The sequence below is a fragment of the Anser brachyrhynchus genome (genome assembly GCF_964034855.1).
Source record: "Anser brachyrhynchus genome assembly, chromosome: 21".
Classification (NCBI taxonomy): Eukaryota; Metazoa; Chordata; class Aves; order Anseriformes; family Anatidae; genus Anser; species Anser brachyrhynchus.
In genome coordinates this window covers 1,340,168-1,359,129 of record NC_137714.1, presented here as the reverse complement: position 1 = coordinate 1,359,129, position 18,962 = coordinate 1,340,168, and the positions used below count along the sequence as shown (strand labels likewise).

At 47.0% G+C, this 18,962-nt stretch overlaps 1 protein-coding gene across 21 annotated transcripts in view; it reads right to left on the bottom strand.

Moving 5' to 3' along the window:
- Positions 1-18,962, bottom strand: part of EIF4G3 (eukaryotic translation initiation factor 4 gamma 3) — a 153,779-nt gene that overhangs the window by 87,575 nt on the left and 47,242 nt on the right. For 14 of the 21 annotated variants that reach the window (XM_080564324.1, XM_080564335.1, XM_080564339.1 and 11 more), the window contains exon 3: positions 13,651-13,794. The exons of 3 other annotated variants lie outside the window; for them this stretch is intronic. In XM_080564324.1, coding sequence (XP_080420450.1) covers positions 13,651-13,794 — 144 coding nt within the window. Of the gene's footprint in view, positions 1-11,803; positions 11,944-13,650; positions 13,795-18,962 lie in introns of those variants that run through there. 4 more of the 21 variants (XM_080564338.1, XM_080564332.1, XM_080564330.1 and 1 more) reach the window with 2 other exon arrangements.

Here is an 18,962-nt window from a genome sequence, read left to right as displayed (position 1 = left end):
GGTGCTCCCCGACCCAGCTACACACCAAACGTTGATTAAAGCCACTCCAGGTGGGCATGCAGAGTTACACTCCCTCGGGGTTCCTCACCCTGAGGGCTCCTGCCCCAAAATTACAAGTTCTTGTGTATACAGGCTACCTGACACAAAGCACAACTGCTCCTGGAGCTAGGCACAAGACAACACACTGCAACAGAGTCAACGGCAAGATCACTCACTGCATGGTTTTCCCTTTCTTGCCCTACTTTTAACAATCAGACTCGCTTCTCCCTCCAAATGCTGAACTATTTTCCTCGTGGAAAACCACAACAGGGAATGTGGGCCCGGCTGCGTTGATGCAGCAGCCCTTGAGGAGGTTTCTCAGCACAGAAAAGCCTCTTAGAAAGCTTTCCCCTGGGTCACTGGCCTGGACGGCAGCAGTTTGGCCGGGGATGCAGGTGAAGAAATCCCTGCAGCAGCATAAACCATTCCTTGGTTCGCAAGCGCAGAAGGAAAAGACGTGGCTTGTAATCCTGAACCACCATGTATTTGGTGAGTTGGTTTTACTCTGCCCACCTACAGCTCAAATCGTTTTTACCACCTGAAAGACTGCAAGCGAACAGCACCCAATAACCGGCAACTTCTCCGCATTTAGCTCTTAAAAATAAGAGGGTAATTTAAAACCCCTAGCTTCATTTCTGCCCAATAAATTCACCCACAGGCAGCCACATGCCAGAAGCATTCCTTCAGACCGCCCCTCCTACAGAGCCGGCACCTTCCTTTTTCCTCAAGCTTCACTTTCTGAGTGGCCTCAATTCTGGGAGCGGTGTAAGTTGGTGTGACCTCAGCGTTACCAGAAGCCCCGTTCGGTCTTTCCCCAAACCCAAACCAGTTGCTCCTGTGGTCTTCCAGCATTGGTGCTGCCTTCAAGTGACTGCAAAACTGTTTAAAACTTCTAAAGACTGAATATTACAGCAGGATTATTTTTTTTAATCTGATGTTATTGCAAGGCAGAAATAACAGCTAGGGCCGGAGCATCCGAGTACAGCCCCAAATTACTACCACTACAACCCACAAGAGGCACACAACACGCACATTTTCCCATCCGGGGTGCTGACTTACAAAGTCCAGCAGCTTCAAGCAAAGGGCTGAAGGGCTCCTGGTCCTGGCAGCGTCCCCGGCTGTTCTCCCAGGGACGGGGATGACCAAAGGAGAAATGAAGCAACTGTTGACCTAACTGGTGCATTGGCAACAGCCAAAGTAAAACCACTTCTTAACTCTGAGTTCCCGAGCTCCCAACCTACCCAGGGAATTAGCAACCTACAGGACAAGTTCAGGTAGCAAAGACTCAGACGTTCTAATCCACATGCACTCAGAAATCAACATCATAAGAAGCCACAACAGCCACATGAGACCATCTCAGTGTCCTTCTGCCCCTCTGGTTTCAGCACTGCTCTTGGCTATGTATCAGCCACGTTAATGAGCTAGAAATGCCCCCTTGGTGACAAACACACAACAAAACCAAAGCACCTCAGTTCTTTCAGTAGCCCTCCCAATGAGCACGTGCAGGAACAAAGTCCTGTGAAGAAGGGAACCAAGTGCCCAAACAGCTGAGAGGCATCCCGCAGGAGCGAGCTGTGTTAGTGCTTGACACGTTCCCTCGGACGGGTACCAATGTCACTACAACACCTAGAAACCTGCGCTGCAGCCACGGCAAGTTAGGTCCTGTGCCTGAGCACAGACCATGTGGCTCCTGCCCAATGTTTCTTTTGAACATCACCCATTTTTATTACTATTGTGTAACTAGATAATCCCAATCCCATCGCTTTTTTCCTGGTGTGCCCTGCAGTCAGCCAAGCAGGATCACGACAAGCGAGTATGAAGCTGATGCCTGCAGTGACTTAGTTAGGAAAAGGTCTGCAGTGCCTGTTATGACCGTACGTAATACGCAGAACCAGCTCATCTGCAAACGTTGCAGTGATGGAGAAGCCTGAACTATTTAATTTAGTCATTTCCCAGGCTTTTCTACACACTGCCCTCTCAAAGAATGCGTAAAAACATATTCTCACACTACTCCCGTAAACTATCTCAGCATTAAAAGGCAGCTGAACCATCCCAAATTTAAAAACAGCACAACGATTAAAGCAATAAACACGGGCAATTCCCCTCTAAATGCTCGTGGTTTGACTTTCGTTATTTCCAGCGATACTTCAACTGCAGGTAATCAGACACCTTCGGGTTATTCTGTTCAAATAGAACCCCCCTCACAGCTACGTGTTCAAATATGCAATTCTTTGGCATATACCACATCAAGACTTTCAATTTTTATTGAAATTTTAATCAGCTCATTTGCAAATTATCCAGCATCACTGAAATCAGCTTGTCCTCATCATAGCACCTCTGTAAAATAAAACTAATGCATGCAGTTCTACTCTGCCAACTCTCTACCAGGCAGTGCTCCTACCCTCTAGGATGCACCAGTAACTTGAAAACACTCTTTTTCTGCTTATGTTACACTCTGTCACTTGGAATATTCAAAGTCCCATTAAAACCAACGAGGCAAGTACGGCAGCTCTTCTGTGACACTGAACAGGTTATGCAGATTAGAGGTTTCCACTTTCAAACAGGATTTAACACTAGATCTACAGAACTGAGCTGGCAGCACAAATACCCTGCTTCTGATGAAGGGGCTGAGCTTGTTACATGGGTGCAAAGCCTTTGCAAATTTACTGGGGGGGGTCACGGCTATGATTTGGAGGGAAGCAAAGAGTAAAAGGAACCGTGACTGTTTGGGGAGTTGAAGTATTTCGGCTTTTTCAAAAACTTTTCCTCAAAACACCAGGGACTCAGTTCCAGGTGTCTCTATACAAGTGTTTTGGCCTCCAGGGGTGGATTTTAGGGATTCACCAAACTGCAGACCAGGAAGAGCCTGTGCTGCTTGCAGCAGTCCCTGTCCTCAGCTGTCCTCATGGCAAGCACACCGGTGTCCTCGCTGGCCACTCGCTCCCTCCTCCCTTCCTCCTGAAGGCTGGGCTCTGGATAATTCCCCGCATTGGGAAATATAAAACTCAGCCTTTAGAAGGATGAGAATATCCTGACCCAGGAAGAATTACTTCTCTGACAAACGTGGCTCAACCTTTGTTATCTTTACTCCTCTGCAGCAGTTTATCTCAGGGTCTCTCATCTGTGTCATTACCACCCCTGCTAAATTTTTAACAACCTTTTTATGGCTTCACATGATTTAGCATCACACTTTCAAGCAGGCAAATGCAGCAAGCTGAGCAGGGAAACAGGGCCTTAAGTAGCAGCCACAGAACTACAGGCATTTTTCCTACTCTTACATCAAAAATCGCATTCCCACCGAGGGAAGAAGGCAAAGGAAATGTGGTTTCCTGTTCCCTGGACAAAGACGGTTTGTGCAGAGGGCACACAGACACAAGATACACGCTCTTTTCCTTCCTGCTTAAGACACTGCGGTTACTATTCTTGTAGGGACGTTACAAAGGAGGAGGGTGAAAGGGAAAAGCAAGACAAAGTGTCCCTGTTTGACGCGCTGCCTCCCAGAAGTTCAGGCTCACCCCGTGTTTTTAACCCCGGTGCTGTACGATCCTCGGGGTTCTGTTAGCAGCAGCCGCACCGCTGGATGCAAGCATCCCTCGGCACAGTGCTTCGAGCTAAGGTAAGCACAACCCAGCTTTGGGAAGGAAAACCAATCACTGGGCTTTTTATTTATTTATTTATTTATTTATTTTTAATAGCAGAAGGCCAAGACATTCAAGCTGATAACCAGAAAACTAATTTCAGACCCCAGTGCTGTGGACACCTGAAGATGCAGAGTGAAATATTTAAAGTAGGGTAATTTTGTGACATGGGGGTGGACAGACGTCCTGCAGGTGGCTGTCATCCTCCCAGGCAGCCATTTATTGTGGCCATCACAACCCATCACACAGAATATTACCTGCCTAAGTTCAAACTGTTGCTAACGAAGGCACGAGGGCAAGGATAAAGCCACAGCAGATTATCATTTCATAACATCTGCAAATACTAGTATGGATTTAGTTGGCGTCTTAGAGGGACTGAAATGCCAGTCCCCGCCTAGACTGCAGCACGTGGCTCGGAGCCCGGGGGTGGTCTGGTAACGACCATTGCATAATTAAGGGAACCGGTATTTTCCGTAACAAAGGTACTCAAAAATACTGCCTGCGTGTGCATGCGTGTTGGGGGCAGAAGTTCCAACACCTACCTCCACTGTTGGAAGCAGACCTCTGAATCTCAGCAGAAACCCCTGACTTACAAAGTGCTCTTCACTTGTCCTGTAAAATTTTGCCCTAGTTTAACTGGAACATGAACTTTGAGGATGAATGCTTCTGCTTGGGAAGACAACCTGCAGTCCACCGCGAGCCCTACTCCACACCAGTGTTTTCTCCAAGACCCAACAAAAACCTAGAGCTGATCTTACGAGCGCTATGTGGCGTAGGGACGTCACCTGAGACTAGGACAGAAGGGACATGAGCCATAAATTCAGCGTCAGCGCCTCTGGTTAACCAGTGCAACCAGTTCTGGAAGCCGCATCTGCACCTGTCTGTGCTGCAGCGTTACTGGTTCCTTGGGAAAAGCACTGCCAGCAGGTCGAGCGAAAGATCCTTCCTCTGCTCAGCGCCGGTGAGACCCCGCCGGAGCCAGGTCTGAGCTCCCCTGGACAAAAGAGACTTGGACATGAGAGCCCAGCGATGGGCCATGACCATCTTTAAGGTTGTGGAGCATCTGGCATACACGGAGAAGCTGGGACAGCCAGGACTAACTTCAAGATGAGAAGGCTCAGGGGACACCTGACGGGACAGTGCACAGAAGACAGTCAGACTCTCCCGAGTCATACCTAGTGAAACGACAAGAGGAGATGGCCACAAGTTGAACTACAAGAAATTCCATTTACATATAACGAAACGAGGCTACTTGGGTTGTGGAGTCTCCATCCTTGGAGATACCCAGACTAGGTGGCCATGGCCCGGAGCGACCTGCTCTAGCTGACCCTGCTTTCGGCAGCCACTTGGACTGGATTTTATGAGTCTATGGAATAAATCAGACTAAACGTTCAAAATTTGCTGCCTTACACTGAAGCACAGAAATACCAGAATAAAATGTTGTGCACATTTGGCCAATTTAAAGCAACCAAACTGTCTAACGGCACTATACGGAGCAGTCTACGGAGAACGTGGACGCAGCTCTTTCGAGCCACAAGGAGCTAAAAGTGGAATTCCTGCTTCATAATCATCAAATACTTTTGTACTCCTTGCCACGGGGAGCAGCTCACCGAGAATCCTGCTCGCAGGAGAACCTGTTTATCGATCCCAAACCTTCACCCCGTGGGGCAATCCTCCTTACCCATGCTGCAAATGGCTCTAGAGGTTACAGCTCAGCACTTCCCTCGGCTGGCACCACGCTAACTGTGGACGCCAGTCATTCAAGGGCTCCGACTCTGAAAGGCTTTTTATGGAAGAGTGACAAAGTCACTTGCTGGGTTTTCATGAATTCCAAGAATACGGTTTTGTTAGAGAGTCTTTGTACTGTCTAACCACTTGAAAAGCTTCTCTAGCTAGCAAACAAACTTGTTTCTCCCCAGTTTTATCAATTCACAGGGATTTTTTTTTCCCTTTTTGTTTACAAATGCAAACTGCGTAAAGCTCTGACTTTTGTGCTGACTTCAGTGTTTATTAGGACATACTGCCTTCTGCAACACTGTGTTTGTTTATAACCATGTATTTTTCTGAAGCATGCAAGAAATTGCATGGAACAGAAGGTATTATTACAGAAGGAATATGAGAATAGAAATTACTAAATGTAAGGAAATTGGCAAGTTGCTTCACATTATTTTCTTGTTTTCTATTATGCATAAAAATGTGTTTCAACGAGTAGTAAAGTCTGAAAAGCATCAATACAAAACTCAATCCGCATGACTGTGATAACAGAAAACATGCACAGAAATCTCCTGAAGAAAGGGATCAGTGACGTTTTAAAATCACTACAGAAGAGTTTAATGTTCTTTTAAAAATGCTACTTACAACACCACCACCAAAAGCTAATGGTAACATTTAAACTGCTTTTGATTCACCATCACATCACAAGCCAATCATGCATCCTGGATGTATTGTGGGGCCAAGGCACCTACTGCAAGCTTTCTTATTCAAATAACTACATTTACACCAGGGTGGACGGGCCAAGGAAGACACAAAGCCGGGCCAGGTTACACCTGAAAGAAAGCAAGCTCAAGCAGAAGCAGAAAAACACAAATCTTCACCTGCTGGGCACACGAGACCACACAGAAAAGCATTAAATTCTGTTCTCACTGAACACCCTCAAAGCAGTAAAAAAGCACTAGCAGCAGCAAGAGGTGGGTCCGGAAACAAGCGTAGTCCTAACCAGGCTCAGCTTTTGTGCTGTGCTCTTCGCTTTGCACATGTACGTGATAAAATCATAACAGATTTTCCTCCTTCCTTATTAAAAAAAGGAAAGGCTGTTTCCAGTTCTTCCCAAGTGCACAAATACTAAAGCCAATTCATCCCACCTACGTCGTGACTTTGAAATGTTAACTATTTCCAAGGTTAAATAATTATTGAAATTCATAGCATCAATTTGCACTTAAAGCTGTATTAGGCCTTTCCCACTATCCCAGATCACCCTTCCCCAAAAGCCTGCAGCTCTTCTTCCACACAGCTGCATTCCCCAAATTAGAAGACAGCTACAAAGTTGAGCTTTCATACCCAAAAGCATCCTGAAGCCCAAAAGGCGCTGACAGCAGGTGCCGAGACACAGACATGCTTTAAGTTTCCAGCACAGGTTTAAACTAAGGAAGCAAAAGGCACAGCGATGAATCAAAAACACTGAAAGACGTTACATGAGCAAATTTTCCGAGCATTATTAACCCGATCAAAAAACTGCTAATCCTATTACAAAACACAGAGTTCAGCTGTACTTCCAGCAGGTCTTTAACAGAAGAAGATTACACTTCTCCTGGATTTATCAGCTATTAAATAACTCGTATTTTCAAATCTCCACCTGAAGTCATGTATTCCTCACAAGCTCCAAATTAGCGAGCTGCATTACTAATGTTCACTGTGAAGGAGCTCGAGCCAGATGTACAGAGGCATGCACAAGGAAAGAAGGGAGAAGTACGAGAGGTGGAATTACTGGCTGCTCAGGAAAATACATCACACTGCGTATGTGTGGAGGGCAGGTTTCTTGCACACAAAGCACCGCCACAGGTCCTGCTGTTTACGCTTTCTGTACCCTATATCTGGTACAGACAGAAGACCCAAGACACTGAAATCTGCTGTTCAGAGGCAGAAGAGAGGCAGCACGCAGATGCAGGCTTCTCTCTTGACCAGGTCCAGCCTCGACTGCTTCTTTTACGCAAGGAGAGCTTGATCTCTCATTCTATGTCCACATCATTGTGGCTGCAAAGACAATTGCTAACTAGTATCTGGCAACCGTACCTGCTCCACAAGTTACGGGACCCTGTGCATTTTTAATTGGCATGAAATCTGCTACAACGCCACCTTACACAAAACGAGGAGCTTCCTGTACAGAAAAGCTCTCTGGGGCAAAGAGTTCAGCGGTGAGCTTGGAGAACCAACTCTGACAAAGGTGTCCAGGAAGATGTTCTCCAAACAGAAAAATGAAGGACAGGGTGTTTGCACAAACGAGACGATAAAATTAGAGAGCCCCTCGTGCTTCAGGGACCGTGGAAGTTTATTATCTGACCTTACAGCAATTGCTTTTTCGTGGCAAAGTACACGTGGACGCAGATAACAGGGAACGGTTGCGTTTGGGGGAAGAGGAGCGTCAGGCACGGGCTGCAGGCTACGAGACGCAGAGGGTCGCCGCCTCCAGCGCGAGGAGCAAACAGCTCGTCCCAGGGCACCTGACTTACCCCGGGGGTGCAATGGGGTGGGATCGGGATTAAGTTACGTTCCTTCTTCCATTCCAATTCATAAATAAATGTAACTTTATTAAAAGCACCTAAAATCTAAATTGGGCAATGAATGATGGGAGGGAATAGTGAATAAACATTATGGTTACGACAGAATTCCAGCTCCTGTAGAAAGGATCCAAGGTAATAAAAAAGGGGCTTGGGGATTGCCTATAAACATGCCACAGATGGCATACAGACATGCTTCCTGGCACAGATTCCCAGACCTTAAGGTACTAAGGAATGTCTCACTGCTATTACAAACGCTAATTTAGCTATGGTGACATTTTTGAGGACCAGAATGAGACCACAAAACTCTTTTCACTTAAGGCAAAGAACCAGATGGTAACAAGTTTCAGCTAGTACAATCTGTTTTGGATTTAAATCAGCCACCTAAAAGTCAAGGTCTCTGTATACCAGCATCCTGAGAATTCAGCTCTCTTGCACTTTTGTTTTCTATGGGTGTATCTTGGCATTGTTAGAAACGGATAAGGGATTATTAAACACAGCTGTCAATAGCTACAACAGCTTCAGAGGAAGGTCTCATTAGATGCCACAGGGTCTTCCTGCTACTGGTTGCTCCATCATTTCAGCCTAACAGGTAGCCGTGGGCACAAAGCACTGATCTGCTCAGCGCACAGCGTGATCACAACAAGACCTAGAGCTCTCACTGATTACAGAGGAAATTCCTGGTGATTTGTTCCAAGAGTTGCCGGTCAGTGCTTACAAACTGTAGTCCCAGACTAAAGGAATCAGTCAGCACACGCATCAAAGCCCACACTTTTTAAAGCTAAGGCAGAGAAAGCCAAGAGTCTTTTGGAACAGCATTTCTGAACCATTCTCCTCTTGTGTTGCTTCATCTCACGTGCCAGAATCCACTACACCTGTTCCCCAGGATCCTTCAAAACACTCCCAGGTCTTGGGGAGGAAGACGAAATCGTCTTCTCCTGATGCCCTGAGCTTTGCACGCTGCCTCCTGCCCTCTCCTCCTGCTCACACTACGACTGGAAGAGCTCCTCTTCCTCTTTTGATCACTTGGTGGACAGAGGGAAGCATTTTTCTGTGGTCTCCTTCCAAGTCGCAGTCTGGTTGCGTTGGAAGAGCTCTACTTTATCGTTACTCCCTTCTTAAGGCACGACTACACAATAAATTACTGTAACGTAAAGCCGGAGCGGGGGCCGGATTTACAGCTTCCCAGCTGCTTTGTGTTAACTGCCCGTGTGAATGCTCTTTGCCTGCACTACTCGCACTGGACTACCTCACATCCAGCACAGGATGAGAGAGCTTGGGCAAGCAGCAACCCCGCAGTGCCCTGCGTTCTGCAACCCCACGATCTCCCCTACCTGATCTCATCATAACTCGCCCCGGTAGCCATGCCCAGGGAGAAACGTATCTGCTCCTTTGTACCGATTCCTCCTTTTCTCTGCATGCTGAGAAAGTGAATTGTCTCCAGTCCCTCCTGAAGTCTGCAGGCCCAGAGAGGAGGCAGAGGAGATGTGCCACTCCTCTCCCAGTCTGCACGGGGGGCCCTCTGTGCAAAGAACAGAAATATGAAGTTCTGCGTACGTGGGGCCACATCTGGCCATAACATCACTGCGGCAACATGTGCTGTGCATTCCCAAACGCTAGCGGAGTTCAACACATTCCAGAGAGCAGCATGATTTCAAGGCCCTGGAATCTGGGAAGGCCGAGGGAAGCAGAAACGCTGCCTCTTGCTGCAGAGACAGGGGGTGTGGGACTGTGTCTCATCGCCGACAAGCTCGTCTAGTTTTGCTACAGAAACTAATTCTGAAGGGCAGCAAAGTGCCAGAGGCTGATCATTATGAGAGTCTTCAGAGGAAGCCTAACAGCAAGCCTCTCTCCTGCTTTGGGTATGTTAAATGGAAAAGGTAGAGGAATGAGTGAGAAAAACACCAAAGCACAAAGCACTGCGCAAGACATCTGTTTCTGTTTGTTTAAATAAAGTTAAAGGAAAGCCAGCTACAAAGGTACAACATACATTTGCACCTGACTTTTCTTCCCACAAGACACTAAATACCCCGTACATCCTCCTGACCTGTCTCATCCTAGCCGTGCTTCCCAAAGGCTCCCACAGAACGCCCAGTACCACGCTGGAACCTCGTCTCAGCCCTGTGGAGCGGTCCCGCTGCCTCACCGCCTGGATCTTTTTGTACAGAACAGCAGCTCCTTGTATCACTCACCAGCATTTTAAGGCATTACCTATCTCCCACCACCCAGACTTACTGGAACAGCTTTACAGCCGTCAGAACAGCAAGGGGACCGCTCCTTACGCCTCACGTCTAGATGGCTGGAACAGAAGATACCCCCGCTCTGCTGCCTGTGGCCATCCCTCAATCCCAGTCACCTGCCTAGTACTTCAAGCCACAAAGCCGAAGGAGGAAGGAGGTTCAGACGTATGCCACGGGTAGAAATTTGCGGAAATGCAGCATTTATTAACCTTCTGCTCCCCTCCACATTACTGCTTCTGGAAGATCCCCACTTGAAGAACGTAGCAGCAGCTCCAAGCCCCAAAGGAGGGATGCTGAGATACCAGACACGAGTGAGGGGCCGATCTCTTTGCAGAGCACTGCACTGACAGTCAGCAATCAGAGCGATTTGGGGCCACACAAGTAACACGTGTGCTATCACTCTGCCAAAAAGGTTTTTAGACTGTAGTAATGTCTGAAGCCCAAAACCATGTGTATATATTTTCATTCACTGCTGACTAAACACCAGTCCCTACCCTGAAAAGACTCGGTTTTAAGAATGTTCATTGAGTCATGGTTCTGGGGAGAATACAACGACCCCTTAATCGGATTCTAACTCAAATGGAGCGGTCTCTTCCTTATCTTTTTAGTTACTCTCTCAAATCAAGAACACGCACGTTAGGCACAACTGGACAAAAGCAGACGACCTTTGCTCAGTGCTCCATCATGAACACAGCATGGGTTGTTACGATACGCAGTGCTTTGAAATGCCACATTGCTGTTACAGAAATCAGTAATAAACCATTCATCAGAGCACCACGTCAGCTCTGGTCCCTTTATATCAAAAGGGAAATAGCAGGATTCAAGGGGGCCAAACAGATGAACAGAACAATTACGGCATGGAAAAAACTCACATGTGATGAGAAATTTAAAGGACTTTGTTTATCCAAATGAAAACAAATAAATGAAGTCATTGTAGAATTTCCCCCAAAAAGCGGTTTGGAAACAGGAGACTTCCACTCACCTCATTTCTTAATGCAAGCACAAGAGGGCTTTCAATGAAACCCACAGGAGAAAAATGATAGATGCAATAAAAAGCTAACACTTGCATCTAACACCCTGCTAAACTGGAGAATTTGTTACCATAATAAAATATTGATACTCAGCATTTGACAGGGGTCAAAGTGAGGTGAGGTATAGGTAAGAATATTCAGAATTCTAGGGTTAAAAGCAAAACAAAAAGAAACGAAGAGAACCCACCCAACAACAACAAAACTAACACCACAACCTTAAGTTAACCCAAACCTCTAAGAGTTCAAGGGTACAGAAAACTTTCTCTGGGAACAGGTTACACTTTAACTGCTTATTTCAAGAGACTCAAACCCCCTTTAAGCCTTACTGGTGGAACTGCCCCAGGTACAGGGCCTTCCATTTTCATTCTTTACCATCACTTCCAGTGCAAATGTGAGGGTTAACTGATGGGAACCCACAACAGTGAAAGCACCTGGTCAGAGGCAATCCCATTCTGCAAGTGAACAGAAACCACTATTTTTCCTATTTTGCTACCGAATCCCAGCTTTGTAGCTGTAGATAGTTTTCCCCTGTCACTTAGGGAAAAAAATTGTCCAGACCTCAGGCAACTGAATCAAAATACCTCGTTCCTCCGGAGTCCCTGCAGAACGCAATGACTGGTGCTTCACTCACAGCCAGGGCCTGGATTATAACTTTGATTTTGCTTTTGCTTCCTCTCACTCAGCACGCGGGGCCTGCCCCATACTGTCAGAGGACAAATAACCCCCTACAGCCCTCGAGGATCCTCAGCTGACACGGAGGACGTAAGGTCAAACTGCTCCTACCAGCAACACCGGAGTGACACAATCTGACGCTCATTTCCAAGACGATAAGAGCCAGCAGAACAGGAAACGAGCATTTTCCCGGCTGCCTGGACTGGTGATTTGGCACAGAGCCCGCTGTCTACGTACACACTGACTCAACAGGAAAATATTAAGGGAAGAAAAAAACCTTGATTAGAATTTTCTTTTTAAGAGGCTGCCTGGAACGTTCTCTTTCTTCCCCTCTTATCTACCACATGATTAGCTTCCCTTTGTTGACAAGGTCTACCAGGAATGAATTTCTTGATACATGACACAAGCCAGACAACAGATTAGGGTTTGCTCTACAACGCTGCTGCATCCTCCCTCTTTGCTAGGTGAGCCTCAGTCCTCAAAACAGAGATTTTATTACCAACAGCCACGCAGCGAGAGCGCAAGGAACTGCTCAGAGACCACTGACTGGTGCCTGCAAGCTACTTGTGACCCGGAATAGATACTTCTATCTCTAATTTCTCACTTCATAAAGGATGAGCATTTGCACGTTTTCAAACACGACCACAGGTTTCCAGTTTTCCCACCGAGCGCTGTCAAACACGCATCGCCAAGCTTTATCTACAATGCGTGGCATTAAGGTGAAGTGCTCCTTACGTGACCTCATTTGTTTTCACACATCTCACGGCCAAAAAGGTCACGTAGAGTTTAATATTTCATCCAAATTAAAGAGGCTGGCAGGAAGAACAGAAAGCTTGCTTTCTCCCAGTGCTGCAGGATGCCTGAAGCCGTTACCACCACCTTGCTGTGGCCCCTGCTGACACCTTGCTCCGAACACAGCTGCATTTCTGAGCAACCGACCTGCTCCCGTCTGCTGCCTTTGCTCCATTTACTCAAAGAGGTATAAATTAAATGAGCACAAGTGAAACATAGGGCTTTCCTCCACCTCAAACATTAATACTTTTACACATCCCACTTTCCACAATCCCTTATCTTTCATCTCCCCTCTCTTTCCGCGTCCCCATTGCCTGTTTTACCCCTTCCCTTTAAAAAGTAAGCTTTTCCACTCTCGCGTCAACCCTATAGAATATTCATCTAATAAAGACTACAAAGAGACCAATTTATTTCACATATCTTACTAAACGCTATTTCTCCCTTTTTTATTGTAATTTCTATTTATCTCTTCCTCCATACATTTTGTAATCAGTCCTTTGTCTCATTTCTTTTATTAGCATTCATTTTTGCAATTCATTTTACTGTCCCACTTCCTAGAAGAATTACAAAATTGTGGCAACCTGTACAGAACGTTTGAAATGGAAAACCCCTAACAGAGAAGGCATCCGGGACTGCTATGGAGTTCAAGATGTAAGTCAGGCCGTGCCTCAAAGCAGCCAAACCCTACAGTGATGCACATTCCTCATCAATGATTATTTCCTGTAATTTTTCAAGTCGCTTCTAGTTTCTGTTAAAGAATCAACAATGAACTGATGGCTAATAAACTGGAGTGCTACCTGAGTCACTGTGAGGTTTGAGCCACATAAAGATGTCGTTCATCAATTGAGTTTTATGTATTGGTTACAGACAGGACAGATTTGTCGAATTTGAGCAGCAAAGCTGAGAATCAGACAAGAGGAAAAGAGGGCGGCTGGGAACGTTCTGCTCCAATGCCAGCTCTTACCTGTGAAAGCCCTGGGGACGATGCATGTCCCGGTGGCGTTGCAGCAAGATTTGGGTGTCCCTTATTTATTTCATGTGCAGTGTAAGGGGATGGGGCAGGAGGACCCGGCTGTCTTGCTACTTGTGTTACCTGTGTGGAGATAAACTGTTAGTAAAAACATAACATTAGTAATCCAATCTTTGATACTGTAATCTTTTTAAGAAAGCAGCTAGCAGCATATTATTATTTTATTATTGTTATTAAGTGAAATTCTGTACAAGTTAGTTAACTCTATATGTGATTCAGGAAGGATCAAAAACCAAGAGCACCAGCTAGAGTCACTGGGGAAGATGCGTAGGAACTGCATGAGCTTCACTGCTGTGGCCTTGCTTTGCAACATCCCTTCGACTCCAGGCCTGCAATTTTCTGATCTTCCATTATCGCCATATCGAACAATACTGTGCTTTTGCAAAGGGATACACATTACCAGTGACCCAAAAGACAAAATAAGGGAAAAATCCACATACTTCCCTCCAAAAGGTTATAAAGGACTGCCCCCAGAGGCCTCGTCATCTGAAGGGTGTGCCGCCAGCAAAGAATGAAATACCAACGTAATTCTTGTATACACTTATCTGCTATCTCGATCAAAACTACTAACTGAAACACACTAAGCAAGATGTTGGAGAATACGTTCATGGCACATGTACTTGCTCCACTGTGCTATCTCCCTGATGGAAATATTTAATACGTAGGTTATACAGTCACTACAGCAAGAAAGGGAGAATCAAAGCAAAAGAAAGAATCACATAGCCATTGGGCGTCACACTCGCAGCGGTTCAACGCAAGTTTCTGTGGATTTGGTTAATGTTCACGGTGTGGAAGTCCCTGACTCGCTCATCCACCGGCTTCTCAGACCTGTGCTTTGCTTGTTGAAAAGCACTTGTTTAGTTCCAGGCACGTAAAAGCACGCCACAGGCAATGCTCAGGAGGGGACGTTGACGCTGCGTGGGTAATTGTGTGTGCACCTCTCACACGCATGCACGCTGCCCAGCCTCAGCTAGCAGCAGATGTACCAGGAAAGGCAGAAAAGTGCTGCCTCCATCTCTGCTGAGCGTTAGCACCAAGCTCCAAGACAGCACAGCACGAGAGCAGAAGTCACAGAGTTCAACCGAACGCTTTTCCAAGCCATATTATATTCCAAATATCAATGCCTTTTTTTTTTTTTTTTTTTTTAACAGTACCTAAAACACTAAAACAGCTGCACCATCAACAAGAATGATAATGTGCAATTTCTCGAGGCTTGGAAGCAGCCCAGAAGCATTCAGTGGGGGAGATTTACAGCAGCCCTGCGCCCATCAGAGAAAAGGGCGGGTTGAGGAAGAGCACCTCGTCCTCCGTCCCCAGCTGGATCCTTCCCTTCCCCAGAGAGGAATCATCTCAGTTTTGGCTGACACAGACAGGCAGGTGCGTGAGCAACAGCCTCCGTCAGCTGAATCAAAACCAGCGCTACAGAGAGCATCACAAAACCATCCACGTTCTGTCCCCAGGAAAACCAAAATCCCTTACGTGACACCTAAGACAGCCTTGAAGGACTCGTCATGTCAACAGAGCACAAGTCAGTGCTTAAAAGTGACTACGTAACAAGACGGATATTGGAAAAATGCAGTTAAGGGTGGGATATGGAAGCAAAGGCAACACAGACCGTAAGGAAATCATTCACACAAGCAGCCCCACCGGCAGCTCGAGCCCATCCCCAAGATGTCTCCTTGAACGCCGCTGTGCACTTGTGAAGAAGCAGAGCTTACTTTGCGACAGCTGTGGTGCTTCAAACGCCGTCAGCTCTCATCTCCCTGCGCTTACAAGTGCTCACACTACTGCACCTAAGGCCAGAGCCACCCGAAATCCTCTGATCTCCAACAGCACGCGTACCTGGCCCTTCGTCACAAAGCAGGCAGTGCAAATCCTCACGGATGTCTGATGAGGGGGACGGGGGCACCGGTAAGTAAACATCCCGGGACAGCGTGAGCATTCAACAGCCCTCCTCGGATATTAAAGCAGCTGCATGCAAATAACCGAGGTTGGAGGTTAATTAAAGTCTGCAGGAATGCTCTTCTGAACTGAGCATGAGACTTGGAAGCCAAACCAAAAAGAAAGCTGTGCAGCTGCTTGAGCGATGGGCCGCGAAACACCCTCGTGGAATCAAACAGCAGACAAGTAGCAGATACGCTACAGGCACGGGTCTGGACCTATAAAGATCGCTTGAAAGCCTAATTACGGTAACAAAACGATCAAAAACCATGCCATTATGATACCTGGGCAGCAACACCCTGGGACAGTGTCTGATGGGAGGCTACCACTGACCTGCGAGCACTTCCTACCGCTAAGCTCACCGGGCCTGGCGTCGTGCACGCACAGAGGTGGTGGGCTGCGCTTCCAGCGCGGGCAGGAGCCGCGTCCTCCCGGCCAGCTGCAGCAAGGGAGCTGTAGGAAACGCGAAATGTAGTAAAAAGATGAACTTGCTGAATTTCTGTGTTCATTCAGTAACTAAAGGTGGGGGGCGGGGGGGGGGGGGAGGGGGGGAAATGTAGAGTGTATGAGTGCATTCCTTCTGTTCTGGGGTGCCTGACACCACAGTGCCTGGGGTTTGGTTTTCTGTTTATCAAGTGGGATTCTGCAAAACAAACTCGGTCTGAGATTATTGCGGAAGCAAATATCCTTCTTAAATCCATAGATGAAGTTATTTTCCTAAAGGTGGATACACAAATTACATATTCATTCGCTGGGGCATCACTTCCTGTTTTCCTTTACTGAGTAATATGAGGCTATCTATAACTTTAATTTTTCAGAAGCCTTAATCCTATGTTTTAAAAGAAATAAAAATGAAACGAAGTAAAGCTCAGGCTGGAACTCTCTCTTTTCCTTTTGGGTTTAAATCTTTTGTTTTCAGCACAAATTTTCACCAGTTTTGGATTATTTTTCTCTCTCTACGTACATAATTTCAGGTACATTGTCACATCCAGGAAACCCTCAGGTAAGACCAGAATGGATGGGGCACACTACAAACACCCCTAGATTACGGGGACTGCCTTGTCACGATACAACAATCGTTTATCATTAACTACCGCTCTTTTCCCCAGATTTATAAAAAAAAAAAGTTCAGACTCAGACAAACTCTTTGCTTCCAGCATCCAACCTATTTGCTTGAGCCGGTGCAACCAGCCCCCAAGAAGTGCTGTCGGCACCCAAGGAACTGAGCATCCCTCCTCCGCGGCCGGGCACGGAACGGGGCGGCCTCCTGGCCCAGGTCGGCACACGGAGGCTGGAGCAGTTAATCCTCTGTAATCTCTTTTCTATGGGATTCTCTCCTGCGCAGGAATATCCCTTTAAAGGACACGGGGCGAACCACAGCACCTCTGCGGGGTGTGAAATTAGCAGCGGGCTCCCGGGGCAGACAAGCAACCAAAGGGGCACCCAAGCGAGGGAGACAAACCTTACCTAGCACCTGAATTCAGCCTCCTTCACAGTGCTGGATTTTTCTCCCTTCCTGAACAACTGCAGGCGTTCACATCAGCACCAGGCATGAATAACCCACCTGGCAACTCAGCCTGGGCTTCTCAAGGAAGCAGCACTCCCCGCGCAGCGCGCTCCCTGAGCACGGCAGCATTCAGGGCTTTTCTGTCTGCAGAGACAGGCTGCTGTACAGCTGGCTGCCACCAACAGAAGATGATACCATTCTCATACTGTAGTGGAAAGTTTGGGGCAAGTGGGTTCCTTGACACCTTGGGCAATGACACGATGCTGCTCCAAAGAGGCTGCAGTTAATACAGAAAACTTAAGCCGACGTTGGATCTAGCAACGCTGCAGAAGCTGCTCAAGCCTACAGCCAAGCAACGGACAGGCGCTCCTCTCCAAAGCCACAGGTACATCGAACTAACACTTCCAATCAGCTCACATCCAGGAGTCAGCTTACAGAAGTTTATCCCGAAGTACTTTTGGACCGAGCTTCAGCGTGTTACCGAGGCAGGGACCAACCTCCGCCGTCGTCTGCCCCAGCAGCTTGTTGGTGGGAGCGCTGGGTGCCCACTAACTCAGCTGTTTTCTCAGCTCATCCCCAGCTCGTGCCTCATGCCGAATTTGAAGAGCACGTCTGCTTCTAATCGTTAGTCCATATTCATTTCATTTCCAACAGAAATCAGTCCCCAGGACCCCGGGTGCAGCCACGCAGGGTGGCCTATGACATTTAAGATCACCGTTGCTACAAGTTCCCTTTCTGTTATACAGCAATGTGTTTCCCCCCAAACTCCAAGCCAAAACAACCAGATTTAGCCATGGAAACGTTTTACGACAGAAACAAAATTTCAGTCTTCTGCCATTCCGCTTTCTGGAGTCCACAGGTTTGGGACCTTAGAGCAGAGGTAGGAGTAAGTGCCATAACTCCCTGCAGCATACGGGGTTCGGAAGCACCAGGAAGGAAGCTGCTTAGAGGAAGAAACCCAAATCTTTAGGTTCAAAAGTAGCTCTTATGATGCAGCATTCTCCATTATTGATGAGGGGAACTTACTACTATGAGCTTAATTCACTGAGACAAGTATTTCTGAGGATGATCTGCTTTAAAACAATTCTACTGCTGGATTTCAAGAAAAAAAAAACAACACAAAAAACCCTGCCCAGTACCAGGATTTTCTACATTATACTATAAAAAATAAATGAAGATAACAGCTCGCAAGATAAGGTGTTTTTCTTTCTAGCATCAGTACAATTTCATTGGAAAAGAGGTGCTACCAACATTTTGTTGAGAGTTTTGAGCATCTCCGAGTTCTCCGACACTGCACCTGACAAACCTCGCCTGGCCTGCTCCTCCCCGCTGCCCTCTGCCCTCCAGGAAAACGTGCTCCTCTGGTAGTATTTCGGGGAATATTACTGGGGCATATAGTGAAAGCCTTGAGATTTTCCATTCCCCTTTTTTGGCAAGCAGCACAGTTTTGGAAAAAAGAGCTCACGAACGGCAGTGAGGTCCTGGTACTACACGCGCATGGAAGGGAAATCTACACAGGCACGGAAGGGATAACTGAATTACTTCTCATTTTTATCTGCCTAAAAATAGCAGTTTCGTCTGTGGGCTGCCCTTATCTTCAATGACTCGTCCTCCCATCCCACGCACGATGCACAGAACGGGCCAGAAGAGCACCGCGTCAGCCCAGAGCCACTGCGTGGCATCAGGCACCAGATGGGCTCCGAAAGCAGCGGTGCGCCGCCAAATCCCCGCGCCGAGAACTGCGCAGAAACCACATACGGTGGCCGAGCCACAAAATGTGGAAGTTAAAAAGCGTTTC